The sequence below is a fragment of the Polyodon spathula genome, chromosome 4 (assembly GCF_017654505.1).
Source record: "Polyodon spathula isolate WHYD16114869_AA chromosome 4, ASM1765450v1, whole genome shotgun sequence".
NCBI classification, from domain to species: Eukaryota; Metazoa; Chordata; class Actinopteri; order Acipenseriformes; family Polyodontidae; genus Polyodon; species Polyodon spathula.
The window spans coordinates 94,167,649-94,183,142 of NC_054537.1; the positions used below are offsets into that span (position 1 = coordinate 94,167,649).

Consider the following 15,494-nt stretch of genomic DNA (forward strand, 5'->3'; position numbering starts at 1 on the left):
AGGTACATGCTGCAAGGAATATTGTAAAAGAAAAAAAAATATATATATATATATATATATATAGAGAGAGAGAGAGAGAGAGAGAGAGAGAGAGAGAGAGAGAGGGGGGGGGGGGGTTACGTAAATGAAAAAATGAAAAGTTTTTTTGGGATGTACACATAAGGTTTAAATGATAACAAAATCATTTATTATAGAATTATGTTTTTAATACTTTAATATATTAATATTTGTTTATTTAGCAGATGCCTTTATCCAAGTGACTTACAGAGATTAGGGCATGTGAACTATGCATCAGCTGCAGTCACTTACAATAGCATCTCACCTGAAAGAGGAAGCGTAATTGACTTGCTATGGATCACACAGTCAGTGAGTGAGTTGTGAGTTAAACTGGGGGCCTCCTGGTTACAAGACCTTTTCTTTAACCACTGGACCACACAGCCAAAAATCTTTCTTGCACACTGCAGTTACACCTTCCAAACCTATATATAGATATATATATATATATGTATATATAACATTTTTTACACACACACACACACACTGAATGACTTAGGCAGTTTCACTGTATTACTGTAGAATACAACAAAATGACTGCAAGTCGCCCAGTAAACAAATAATCTGACAATAAAACAGAAGGGTTTTTTTCTTTTTTTCATAGTATACTGAATACTCTAATAATATGTGTGTGTATATATATATATATATTGCTGGCAAATTTGAAACAAAATGTTAAAGTAAAAAATATAACAAATAAATAAATAACCCTGCACTTCACTGCCTCATATCTCTTCTCTTTTATGTGACAGCCATACACAATTCTTTGAAATTTCAATTGTATTCATCATGACAGATAAATGTGTACACTCAAGATTTGATATTTTATATTAAAATTAAGTTCTATAGAGATCTAAAAATACCAAAATAAAACATGCCTAAAACCAATAGGCCATTGAGTTCCTTCATCCCAGATCCGAAGGACAGAGCGTAAGGAGGTTAAGTGAGTTGTTCAGGGTCACACACAGTGAGTCAGTGGCTGAGCTGATATTAGGACTGGTGACCTCCTGGTATCAAACCCTTTTCTTTAACCACTGGACCACATGCATCAACTGACTTTTATCAGGCGTTAATTCCAGGACTGCAGCCAAAAAACTAAACGTATAGTTTTGGGAGAGATCGGAGTCCCCCAAAGCTGTTCATAATGATGAAAATGAAAGTTATTTCAATTGCCCTGGAAGATAGGAAAGGTCCAATCCATCTTGCAGATATTGTTATAGCTTATATGCCTGTGATACTGGATCTTAAATAAATGTTTGAATGTTGATATGCTCATTTTATATTTATATTATGAATTTGTTAAAATTGAAAAGCAACTGTGAAAATCAAAGATATATAGTTGTAAGCAGTATAGTAGTCCTCTTCAATGTTGGCTTGAAAACCTGAATAAAATCTGAATCAAAAACAACACTGCGTTTGAAAACTTTTTTTTTTGCTACGAGTACATATATATATATATATATAGATATATATATATAATATATATATAGATATAATATATATATATATCATATATATATATTATATAAGTTTTATCAAGAAATAATCTTTCATTTTAGTTTCAATTCTATGGAAGACAAAGTTAAGCAAGATATATTATAAGGATAGTTTCTAAACAAGTATGCAGTTTGTGAAAGAATTGGGAAGTAACACTTAAAATACCTACAAGGAACCTTTAGGAACGTCAGACACCAATTGTAATGAAGAATATTCAAATACTGTCAGCCTCAGGAAATCACAGATTGCTTCAAATATGCTCTGTGAGCTTGCTGAAAACCTTTAAAAAAGTTTCCCTCAGTAAATGAACACAGTCATTCTGCAGTTTCCCCATGCTTTTCCCATGGTTATACAATGCATTTATGAAAGTTTGCTATGTTTTTTAATATGCTTTAGCATACCTCTGTGCTTTACCATGCTTGCATATGCTTTATTATGCTTTGAACTCGCAACAATTAAATTCAAGGAAAACGATCTAAAAACACAAATGCCACTTTAACTTTTCCTGCACTAGCTCTTTGATGCGAGCCATGCTGTACAATTTTGAATTATTTTATCTCATTGATATCAACCACCTATCTGTGGTTATCCCTCAATTAAGACAATTTTAGGATCCCAGTGGATCCTTTTATTCTATGAAAGTTAACTTGCAGTAGCGCAACGTTGTAGTTCCCATCCCTTCCTTATCTGTTTGCCACGTTTTCCCATCATTCTTGCGATTTTATAATGCTCTTGCTGTGTTATTATATTTCTCTGTGCTTTTGTAACAATATGTCACAGAAAACTTCAAGAGAAAAGATAATTATATTGGTAATGAAAACGATCTGATTCAAAACAGCATTCAGGTTTATTGATGCAGGACAAAGAAAGCTAACCTGTTTTTTTAAAAGGTGTTTTCCTAGCGCAGAAGGTGGAGTATTAAATAACATGTGTAGGGCTGTATCAAATTAAGCCCAATCACTAAGAAGGATGATGCTGCTAAAATTGAATAAAGCTTCTACTGTATGAGACAAATCCCGTTGTCAATCACTGCCCTCCTCTCACAGCGGTGATTACTTTTAGAATGAACATCATACCCATCATACCTCATTGTGCAAGTCCTTTTGCTGAGGGGCTTGATGGGTCAGGATGCCAAAAGGTCCCTGGTGCCTGACTGAGCAGGTTGTGGCACTTGGGCAGTCTCCATGGCTTGCTGCTCAGGAGTTGCATCAGGGCTGAAAACCATGACCAATAAGGGGCTACTAATAGAACCCTGGCCCTGCCCTGTCTGATTTTCTCCAGACACAGCGGGAGCATTGCGTGTGGTGGGAATGCATATAGCAGTTGCCTCTGCCACTGGTGTGCCACGGCATCTATCGCCAGTGGGTCCCTGGCTCCTGTTATGGAGAACCAAAGAGGACAGTGGGTCAATTCCTGGGAGGCAAAGAGATGTATCTCTGCTCTCCCGAACCTCTCCCAATTGAGGCTCACCACCTCTTCGTGAAGCCTTCATTCTAAGGTGCTGGGAACTCCCCTTGAGTGAAGGCTCACAGCCCAGTTTGTTACAACATACATGTGTACTGCCCACATTGAGAAGAGGTTCTACGCAATGGAGACTGGGAGACCTGAGACCACCCTGCTGGTTTATATAAGCCACCGTGGTAGTGTTGCCAGTACGGACAAGCACATGTCTCCCTTGAACCTCTTGCAAAAAATTCTGTAAGACCAGATAAACTGCCTGCAGCTCCAAAAATATTTATATGGAGACCCTGCAAAGGGGAGTTCAATACCACCTTGCTTGATGCGTCCATGGTGACGATCTCTCTCTTGGCCTGACGAGATGAATTCCAAGTAGATCTTTATCTGTCTCTCAGTAAACACACTTTTAGTAACACTAATTACTAGCACAACTTTCAGATACCCCAAATCTATTTTCCTGCTTAGAAAAAAAGAAGTCTAATAAGTATATTAGATGTACTGTAGTTTTTGCATGGCAGTAAAATAACAAATGATATATATCTCATTTGGGTGTTATCATAATTCATATTTAAAAAACATAGTCCTACGGTTTCAACAAAAACCATGAACCATTTTAAGCATACTTCTAAAAGATCCCTTGACCCTTGGACGTTGCTCATAGGTCTCAGATTTCAGTATTCACCTTTAAAGACCGAAGTTCAAATGTTACTCAGATTACAAATACACTGAGCTCAGTGGTGGTCCTTTCTCCTTCCTGAGAGGGGAGAGGGGCATGGCACAAACACTCCAAACAGTGCAGAACAATAAGCTATAGAAACCGCGGCCAGAATAAAGCTCTTAAAGAATCAAGCAAGCCAGTAAGCTCTCGTAAGTGTTACAGGAAATTAACGGAGTATGCTTTCAAATGTGTGATCCCTGATGCCTGACCTCTGCAATGCATTAGGGCCCCAAAATGCATTTTCCAAGAGAGGAAAAAAAAATGTCAAAAGGGTTCTCCATTAGGGACGTGAAAACAAATGGAATGTCTTACTCCCATTTCAGGTGTAGTAGTTACTTTTGGTCTCATGAAAGTTTTAATTAACGTGGAAACAGAAGAACGAACATTAACAGCACAACCCATGAATGATAGCCTTATTTGGGATTAACACCAGAACAAGTTTGAACCACCATATAATGTATACTGTATGCCCTTCCAGAACATTTAGCTTGTAGATTTTAGCTTCCAATCACTTTTTTTTTTTATTTACTTACAGTACATACTTGTTTGAAAATGAATTGTGAACATGCTGTTAAAGAGACACAGTATACCATCGACATTCTGTTCCAGTGTACTGTAGAGTTTATCATCTTTACCATGTAATCATGACTGAATGTTTTTGAAGTGCTGTCCCTCCAGCCACACACTTACAGAGGGGACAGAAATGACAGCTGCGCACCTCTGCATTCGTGTCTTGTTTTCATTTCTTCAGCAATTCAGATTTTAGGAGTCTTTTCAGAAGTCTTCACGGACCAGGGTTTTGTCTGCCAAGCCAGTGTAAAAATGCTATCAGTAAAAGTTACATCTGCATCAGAGGACAGTGAACAGCTACTGGTATTGCAAGGCTGATAACATTACCACAGAGCAATGACCCTGACTGCTTTTATTTGTGTGTCCTGACCTGATCTGACACCTGATCTGCCAGGTAAAACAACAGCAAACATCTCACAGACCAATGTTCAAAAAGAAGAAAGAAACAACTATTTCTATAAATCTAAGCCAGCTATTATGCTTCCTGTTGCACTGCATGCAGAACAAATCTGTACAGGTAGTCACTGAATGCAGATCTGATAAGCCAATAAGTATTTAAGTTCAAGGCACTACATCAGTTTTTTATCACCCTTTAAAATAAAATGTAAATTATGAATTTGAATTTCACAATAAAGAAGAACGACACTTGGGTTAGATTGTTTTCTAACATGACTAGTAACAATAGAAGTTCTTAAAATCATGTTTGTTGTAAACATTTGCCAATTATTGGGGTGCTACAAAACACTAGACCCAGATCTAGAAGATAGTTTAACTTTCTTATTCAGTCATTTGTAAACTATGTAACTCGCTATAGGTGCCCAATTTACTGTACTTTAATGTCATATTCCATCCTTAATCCCTCTCTTGCCCTTCAGTTATATTTGCATTGTAGCAAATTCTTAGCAAAAATTATTAATTAATAGGACCATTGCTTGCTACTGGCCGTAAAACAAAAGCCTTAACAAACCATAAGATTATGTTAGAGTTGAGTGAAATGCGAGAAAGGGTTTGGAATGCGCATCTAAAGAAACCAGTGTGCATGTCCCGTGTCAAGAAAATAAGGCACAAGGAGCAATCCCCTGCCACCCACTAGACATTCCTGCTCCCCAGAGAATTCAAGCAAGCAGGGGGTTATACATAATATTGCAAACTGGTTTGCTGTGCCTTTGTGGATGGCAGATTCCAGTGAAGTTATTCACATTTTATTTGAATCCCATTCCATAGTGGCTTTATAAAGCGATATGTTTGTTTTTTTTCTTTTTTATTGTTGTTATTTTGATAGCCCAAGACTGGCCAACATCCTCAATTGAAGATCCTTGATCAGAGCAGAACAATACCCAGTGTAGTACCAGATATATAGTGATAATAGTATCTGACATCTCTAGTTTGAATGGAAGCTTTTATACTCATCACAAGTCACGATGCTGTGTCTCTGGTAGTTGTATCAACAAGCTAAGACTCCATTTTAAAAACAGAGAGTTGGGAACAGGTGTGAGGTAGTAAATATTCAAGTAATATTAGGCAGGATAAAAGTCTCATTCATGCGTGTCCTTTAGTCAAGCAAGCTCCTTTCAAAAGGCTATAATCGGCTTAATCACTTTTTCAAACTAACCAATAAAGCATAAAGAGATCAAAACAAGGAGCTGTTTTCAGAAACTATTCCATTTCTAGTTTGTTACTCCATCATCTCCTGGATAACTACTGACCCTTACAAAAGTTTCCCATAGTAAAAGCATAGCAAAGTATAATAAGCATAGTGACAGCATGGTAAAGCAGAGATAAGCTTGTAAAGCCCAGGAGCTGCTGTACAGTAAAGCAAAAACATGGCAAGCCATGGTAAATACAAAGTATAACTATGGGAAAAGTGCAAATGTACCAGGGTAGTAAACATTTTATAAGGGGACTGAAATGAGTGGATTGTGGCCCAGAGACAAATTGTAGTTCAAAAAATACTTTTATTAACAAATAAACACAAAATAAAAGGGCACAATGGCTAAAACACAGGTATTTATACAACACAAAGCAACACAAAGCAAAACTTACAAAATAAAGGATTCCAGGCTGGGCGATGCCTTCACTGGACCAGAAAATTAAAAACAAAAAACACTAAACAGCAAACCAAAAAACAGCAAGCACAACCATCAGCTTGCTTCCTTAGCTTCCTCATCTCGCTAATGGGAAGCTGAGGCCTCCTTTTATGTCGGATTTCTGGGTGCTGATTGATCGTTAATTACTCCAATCAACCCCCCAGCCACCTGAACACAACAAACCCAGGCAGGTAGGGGAATTTAACCCTATCCCTGCCAATCTATACAGGACAGAGCTCTGCTCTGCCACAGGGACATATGCTTCAATTAAGGCAGGCTATTCACAATTACATTTCAGTGCATGGTGGATGGATTTTTTATGTAATGTACGACTGGAAAAAAGTACCGTTTAGTTTAATTAAATTGAATGGTTGACAGGAACTGTTGAAGTATTTTGAACTTACCAGTACTACAAAAAAACATATTATTTGCATTAAATATGCATCAGTATACATTCATTGTATGAGTGTTTAACTACATGCCATTATACAGTAAGCATAACAATACAAACAATTGCACAGTGCCCAGGGATACTTCGCGTGAAGAGCGCTATATGTATTGTATAACAAAGAGCTGTTGTTTTTGTTATGTCTGGCTACAATATGTACACAACGGTTGAATTGCTTCTCAAGTTCATAAAGAGGAATACGTTTTACATTTACAGCTCACTTAAAAGCCAACCTAGTTTGCTCACGACTCGAGACCAGACATCCTATATCTATCCATTATGTATAGAAGGTCAAGCAGGGCAGCTTGTGTAAAAGACATAATCCTAAAACATGGTAGTCAGGCAGGAATTCAGCGGGCCCTATCTGATGGATCCACCGCCCTACTAGGGCTAGTAAGCCAGACATGCAAGGGTGCCTTTGCTGCTGTAATTTCACAGGGTACCTAGAAAACGCTGTGCGGCCTGCATTTGAGCAGAGTCGACAGCATGCGTATAGGAGCAAGGAAAGACAGATGCTGGCTGGGGGAAGGCATGGCTTTTTCTAGAATCTTACAGTGGTGTGCAAATGCATTAGGACACCTGTCATTTCTATCCGTTATATCCCCATCTGCATGAAAACCTCTGGGTGTGAATTTCAATTTTCAGTCAGTAATCAGTTATATAGGCTACATGTTCATTTTCTCTTAGTATTTTAAATGAATTGCACGTGTAGCCTATTAAAGTCATCAATTCAATTAGACAATCACTCATTTGCCTTTTTTTTTGACAATTTGCCAAGGTTTTCAGTTTACATTGTTTTGATTTTCACACTACTGTACATATTAAAAACCCAGGATAATTATTTCCTATCCCCTTTTGAAAAGCATATTATTAATTCGCACAGTAGAAACTCTTGAGCTAGGAGGCGAGATGGTTATTTCATTAGACTTTGACCGCTAAAAGCCTGGGTTTGGATCTGGTTTATGCCACTGTGACAGAAATATAATGAATCTTGGTTGTAAATCAAAGCAGCGAAAGTAGGGTCCTTTGGACAGGCTGGCCAGACAGTTCGTTTCTAGGGTCAGGAAGTCAGTCAGCCTGGAAGAAGGCATGACTCTGTTGCAAGAACGTATTGACCTGGAAGGGAAACGATGTAGCAGCTGCAGATTGTAGAGACAGCTGCACTTGTTTACCAAGGGGTCATGTGTGACAGCATAAAAGGGGCCGGATAATCGCAATCTACTCCTTCGCTTGGTTTTGCATTTAAACTAGGACCGTGAGAGACGCAGTAACAACTGTTAGTAATTGTAACTTGTGTTTGTTAGTAATTGTCTTTGTTTGTAAACTACCACACGGCTAACATGTATCCGGAGCTGTCAACTTGGGCCAGCACAAAGCCTGAACAGCACTTCACTACAGTCGCAAATAAATTGTTATCATCCACCACAAGCACTACTGCATGCACCCGGACTGGTGACCGTGGCTAGTATTAATGTGGGGCGGATAACATGTATTTATTATTTGGGCTGCAATCTCTATCTCCGTGCTTTACACATTGGTGTGTATAGCTGCAGCTTACTGTTTGGTCGCCAGACCAGGATTCACAAATAAACGTCCTTTTGCAAACTGGATTACAATCTGTCTGCCTGTGATTATTCCTGCACTGCATCACCTCTGAGCCTGTTCACAATCAGCAGTCACTTTGCCACAGCCACATATGAAACAAGTTGGTGGGCCCACATAACTCCAACTGAATAGTATTGCTTAAATATTATTATTATTATTATTATTATTATTATTATTATTATTATTATTATTATTATTATTATTATTATTATTATTCGTTTTAATAGTAGTTGTGGTTGTAAAGCTATGGCCAAATGTTTTGCATCACCTAGAATTTTAGGATTGGAACAATTAAAAAGAAAAACTCTATTAACTTAATTCAGATCTTTTATTTAACATAATCTAATAAAAGAAACTACAAAAGGATATTGTAAAAGTCTACCTGAAGCCATAATACTAGTATAGTATTTCAAGTTAGATTTAGAAATGTCACATTTTACACAGTCTGTTTTTCATTAAATATATGGAAACTACAAAGCGGTATGTCATTCAATATGTTAACATAACATTATTCAGCAGGTTTCATTCAACATTATGAAGCAAACTTAGTTAATTCTATACAAGGATGCTTCTGGCCAGAGCTGCAGCTCTAATTGTAGTAGTAATATACACACAGTCCCTTAATCCACTTGTTAACAACTTTGTATTAATAAAAGCTGGGTTTTCTTTTCAATGATAATGAACGAGGCAGAATTACTGTTAGGAACCATTCTCCTTTCTGATTTTAAAAACAATGGGCCAGATGATCAACACTATTTACTTTCCGAAAGGCAAAAACACCAGACCAAGAAACAACGATTCCCTCTTTTAAGGAAAAAATATATACGCCAAACCAGCCAGTATGGGGTCTGTTATAGTGCATACAAACGTGCATGACAACATACATGGACAGAGAATCACTGAATGCAGGTCTGATAAGACCACAAGAATCTATACTGTATATAAACATGCATATACTGAATGCAGATCTGATAAGACCACAAGTACTTATACTGTACACAAACGTGCATATACTGAATGCAGATCTGATAAGACCACAAGTATTTATACTGTATACAAACGTGCATATACTGAATGCAGATCTGATAAGACCACAAGTATTTATACTGTATACAAACGTGCATATACTGAATGCAGATCTGATAAGACCACAAGTATTTATACTGTATACAAACGTGTATACACTGAACGCAGATCTGATAAGACCACAAGTCTCACACTTTTTTCATTGCTCTATTGAAAGAATGTAAACTATGAATTTAAATTTCACAATAAACAGGTGCTACAAAACATATCACCCAGAGCCAGAGGATACTTCAACTCTCAGAGGAACGGTTCTGCAACAAGATACTCAGTCATGAATGAAGCACTCCCCATTGACGAGGAAATAAAGAAATATAAAGAGTGAGCAAATATAAAGAGAGTATTGTGAGGCCTGAGCAAGACACTTTAATAAGATTATTGTAAAGGACATTGTGCATTGAATATGCTCCTATCACTCTGCCTTGCAGATTGAGGTGAATCAGGTATTTATAAAATCAGGGCATATAGAATTAAGTTAATCTAAAAAATGAAAGAGTTTTAGATTACATAGGATATCTTACTGACAATCAGGGTCTGTGTATTACAAAACCAATTACTATGTTATATGAGACACTCATGCCCAGTCACTGGTTACTAGTAATTAAACCAATGACCAGTGGCTGTTTATTGTAATATTAATTATAGCAGAAAATGAGAATGTCATCAGTCACTAATAATCAGAACAGAGCCTTACCAAGAATTCCATTTCATCCTTTATCCACCCCCCCCCCCCCCCCCCACACACACACACACACACACACACACACACACACACACACACACACAACACACAATGGAATGGAATAGTTTAGACATTCTTTGGCACATATATAGACAGACAGTTTGAAGTTCTTTGAACAGCTAGATAAAGATATGTTGAAATACAGGCTTAACAGACAAGCATAAAGGACGAAATCCACACTTCACTACAGACCTAATATCTTCCAGATGCATTTCCCAGTACTACTGATCCCAAGCACAAACTCCTGTGCCCAATTCTAGTATGCAGCACAGGACTGAGACATTGCCAGTTACTGATATTCGTAACCCTTTATTTAAAGGAGGGCAAACCAATATTTTGAAAATCTATTTGCAATATTATCTCTGGTCCCTCTTCTTGTGTTGAAGATTGTTTGCTTGTTCTTTGCTTGCAGTATATAAACTGGAAAATGCAGCTTTTTTCAAAGACAATGCTATAGAAGTAGAAGATTAGATTACACAGAGTTTGCATTTTTTGTGATCTACAGCACTTGTACTTTAAATGGTTATCACTCATTTAAAGGTACATTATTGCAGTTGTGTTCTAAAGGAAGAAATTATTTTAGATACCACTAACTAGTAACAGATTATAGCAATGCAGTTTTACAGGAACGTGTAACTACAGTGTTTAGAATAAAACCTCAATTCCTTCTTAATAATCATCTATGTTTTATAAACTGAAGTGTGACCCAGTTTTCTTTACAATAATATAACTAACAATATACAAAAAGCCCAGCACAGTATAAACTACCCTACAGATCCCTACAGTGGAGAGTAATATCTGCAGGGCTTCTGTTCTTTCAGAAAGACAGGGATCTTGGTGCACTGTGCTTTCTACCTATGCATACAGCTATGGCCAAAAGTATAGCATCACCCTACAGAATTAATTAATTTTGCTTCATAAAGTCAAATGAAACCTGCTGAATAGGTTCAGCACAGTCTGCATCAGGATGGAATAATTCAAATGGTTCTGCTTGAGTTTCTCCGTAATAATATCAATATGGCTTTCCAGTGGTGGAAACCAGTGCACAATGACCCCTGTTCAGTAGATATCTCCAAAATACCAGCAACGAGGGACTAAATAAAATAAAGTATTCATATTGAGCAACAGGTCTGTGTTTACTTATCAGAATCAGAGAAAGAAAAGTAAGCAAGATGGGGAAGATTGACATAATCCCTTCCCTGATCTATACCCGCTTCTGATGTCTAACCACTCTTCAATGCAGGTCAAGTCACTGAATTCAAATAACTCTGGGACACCTAACAACATTCTCAACTTACAGTAAAACCAAATTAGCAAAACTTCCGCTCAAGAGATGTTCTGTCTAGCAGAGCAACATGTCAACCAGCTGATATAAAAACATCCAAAAGAAACTACTCTCTTTCTCCCACTCGCTACCAAAATATCTGGGGGAAAAAAAATAAGCCTGTTTTCTATTTTAGAAAGTTTCTGTTAACTTCTTCATTATAAGGCAAATGTGCAAGTGCTTCGTTGTAAACCAGAAGCCGTTTCTGTCCTCAGGGCTGGGGTTATCATAGAAGCCCTGCCCCTTCTCAAGTTGACAGAGTATAAAACATAAAGAAGGTGTCCAGTCAGGCATAAGGAAGTGAAAGCCTGCATGTTCCCTGCACATCGTTTGTGCCTGTGATACCTACTCAAAGATGTTGTCTCGGTAAGTGCACAAAGGAGAATCTCTTAATGGGGTGTTATCTGTTACTGATGGGAGAATTAGGCCCTATAGCTTTCAAAGCATGCTAAATGCTTTTAAGGGCAGTTAAGGGTTGGATTTCTTTTACTTGGCATATATTGTGTTTCAATGTGATCTTCACTACTGGAACCCTTATGAAGACTTGTGTCTCATTTCATGCAGTCTTTATTTACAGCTTTTAGGATATTTCTTTGGCAGTAATAAACTGTAAGAATGCGAGTTTGTAGAACTTCACAGCCAAGAGAAGCAGGCCTGTGATGCAGCTTTATAAACAAACAGAAGTGTGTTACCATACTAGCAATGAGTGTATACCCAGAATAGCAGTAACAATGATCGAATACTGTATCCGGTGGGCTGAAACCCTGCACATTATTGTTTGAACTTGTTTTTTCTTGTTGTGTGACATGCTGTTAATCATATACAGTGTTTACCTGCAACACAATTGCTTAATATCTTATTAAGAATCTCACGTGAAGTTAATATCTGGTACTATGGATTTGGTGGGTAATTTTGCTGTAGTAAGAAGAGAACACATCTTCTTACTTCAATAGAGGAATACACTTAAGCCATAAAACCCTATTTCACAGTTAAAACACGTATATTGATTAGTTATTCTATTCTTGTTTACTTGAGATTTGTTTGGATATTTTTTCAGGATAGACCAGGGAACTTCTTATAAAAGTGAAATCCTGTCTTATGCCAGGTCCATGGATTGGAGTTTATTTTTTAGCGTAATTTTGTTTATTTTACTGTGCATAATGGCAACATTAATATACTGTTCAGAGGTGGATTATCTTCCATATACATGTATTGTTTTTTTAACAATCAAAAGTCAAGTTGCTAACTAGTTCAGCTGTAGAACACAGTTGTAAATGTTTGTAATGAAAGCAAATAGTGGCAAAAATTAGCAAGTGAGCAGATTTTAAACTTAAGCAAAAATGCATTTGTTAATTTGGACATTTTCCACAGTAAAGTGTAGCATGGTCTAAGTACTAGTCTGAAGTCTTTTTTTAAATAACATTTCTATGATTTAATGAATAAAATGTGCAACTCTTCTTTCTGTTCCTTTTCTTTTGATTTGATTGCTTTCTAGCGTTCATGATTTTTCATAACTGATTTTTTCACACTGATACTATAATGAAAGGTTTAGTGTTTTATAATATCCTTTTCCATATTATGCATACATTTTTAGTTTGTTTTTCTTTCAGTTAGACAGTACATTTCTTTTTTTTTAATGCATATTCATTACTTTTGAAATCTTTTATTGTATTTTCAGAAATCTTATAATATTTTCCGCCCTGGCGATTTTGATGGCTACAGTTACTACTGCACCTGTTGAAGGTACAACAATTATATTTTACTGAACCATATATAAATCTATATTAACCATATGCTACAGTACTTCTAACATAATGAAAATGAAAAATGAAAAGGCCTACCCATGAACTAACTGTTTCTTGGAATTCTTTTTATGCCTTTTGCACAGACTAAAATGTTGATAAAAGCTGGATGCACAAAAAGGGAGGCTCTGTAAATGCTTATGTAAGCTGTGTGTTTTGTACTCTATAGGAACATTCAGATTGTAAAAGAGGATGCTCTGTATTAAAACTCCTGCCAAGAGCTGATTTCTTCTCTTTTATTTTCAGAAAAGGAAACCGAGGAGGTTGAAAGTGAAGATGCCGATGAGAGAGAGGATGAAATTTCTGAGGAAGATATTGACGGTAAGAAAGAAAAGAACAGAAAACTGCTCGCTTTCTAAAATAGAATGCTCCTCTCTCTGCTATCTCTCAGGCCTGCATCTCCATGGGCGCACACGCATGTGCACTGTATTGATGTCTGTACAGTACACTATGTGTGTTTAACTCACACAATGTCTACTGATTACATGCTCTGCTCTCGCCTATGCCGGCCCACTTTGTGTCCAGTGTTCTTACATGTCCTACGCAGGTAATGCACTGTGAATGTAGCTGTGAGGCATTGTAAAGGTGTCCCCTTCTAACTGGTCAGTATTATAACTAACAGTTTGGTGGCTACTGATGAGTAACAAGGGATCCAAACAGAACAAAGCACTATTTCTGTGTGTTTCAAGTTCTGTAAGATGCCATCACCCCAAGGATATATTTTCAGTACATATGGTAAGTAGGCTGTTCTAAATAACGGTCAAAATAATTACCAGGTAAGCTAACCATTACTGTTGCAATGGACACAATGTTGAGGTTTCCAAAAACATGTACCAGATTCACTCTTTTCAGTGACCACGTGGCCACACTGTATAGTGGTCAAAATCGAGAAAGAGGGTTGACAACAACAAGGGATAGTTAGATTGTAATAAATATTTCTAAAATGACATTGGATACTAGAACAGAGGCTTTGACAAGAGAGTGTCCAGTAATATTGCTCTTCACAAAACAAGGAAACATGTGAACAGTTTTTCATGAACTGTATCAATTTCCTTTTCTTTTCAGATGATGATGACTCCAAAAGTCAAGATATGAATAAGGGTGAGAAGTTAAAAACTTGCCACCAACAAGACTAGCTTTATTTTATATAAGATGTGGTCAAGCGGTTTTATATTGTTTGCAAAATGAAGCCCTTTAGGCAAGGACATGCTAACTCATATGTAATTTTTTTATAAGTGAAATAAATGTTAAAGTGCGTAAAACAATTGTAATGGTATAAAACTAGCAAGAAACTGCAACAAATAATTACTTAAATATTTTTAAATTGCTTCATGCTGGTTTAATACTGTAGCGATCTTGGTTCCCGCCTGCAGACACATCACACAGGGCAATGCAATTTACACACAGGTGCAGGACCTCTCGCACTAAAACATGGCGCCGATACCGCTGTACAAAAGAGCTGGCTCCTTTGCAAGGAGCATATATCGGGCTTATGTCTTTGTGTGTGATTACGTCACATACCAGCCCTTGTGCACGCTACACTCTCCCTTGCCATCCTCGAGTCCAATCCGGACTAGCTCACCAGGCTACAGTCCGACGAGTGCACGCTGGGGTACCTGCGTCCACTGCTGACGCCAATGTAGCGATCTCGGTTAACGCAGGCAGGTGCATCACACAGGGCAAGGCAATCCACACACAGGTGAAGGGCGGGTGTGAACCTGGGACCTCTCACACCGAAGCGTAGCGATACTGCTGTACAAAAGATCCGGCTCCTTTGCAAGGAGCGTATATCAGGTTTATGTCTGTGTGTGTGATTACGTCACCTACCAGCCCTGCTGCTGCCTTCCCCCATGAATGCTACAATATTATTACAGTTGTATTGTTCTTTTCAGAATACTTGCCTTCTCCTCTGCACTGGCTTCAATGTAGAGTATGTTGTGCATGTTGTGGTTCTCAAGGCTAGCTCTTGTAAAATTTAAAGTTAATTTTATATCAAGGACTTTCCTGTCAGAATTTTGGAAAGTTCCAGACCAGTAACTCTAAATACACTTGCAAATGTGACCACTTGATAGGCAGGAGAATTCCAGCAGCCAACAACAAAAATAT

The 15,494-nt window shown here is 37.5% G+C and overlaps 1 protein-coding gene across 9 annotated transcripts in view; it reads left to right on the top strand.

The window, feature by feature from the left end:
- The first annotated feature begins 11,871 nt into the window (after positions 1–11,871).
- Positions 11,872–15,494, top strand: part of si:ch211-80h18.1 (uncharacterized protein LOC555593 homolog) — a 38,443-nt gene continuing 34,820 nt past the window's right edge. For 8 of the 9 annotated variants that reach the window (XM_041249139.1, XM_041249140.1, XM_041249144.1 and 5 more), the window contains exons 1-4: positions 11,872–11,952; positions 13,265–13,329; positions 13,635–13,709; positions 14,454–14,489. In XM_041249139.1, coding sequence (XP_041105073.1) covers positions 11,942–11,952; positions 13,265–13,329; positions 13,635–13,709; positions 14,454–14,489 — 187 coding nt within the window. In that variant the 5' untranslated portion in view covers positions 11,872–11,941. The remainder of the gene's footprint in view (positions 11,953–13,264; positions 13,330–13,634; positions 13,710–14,453; positions 14,490–15,494) is intronic. The other variant, XM_041249141.1, reaches the window with a different exon arrangement.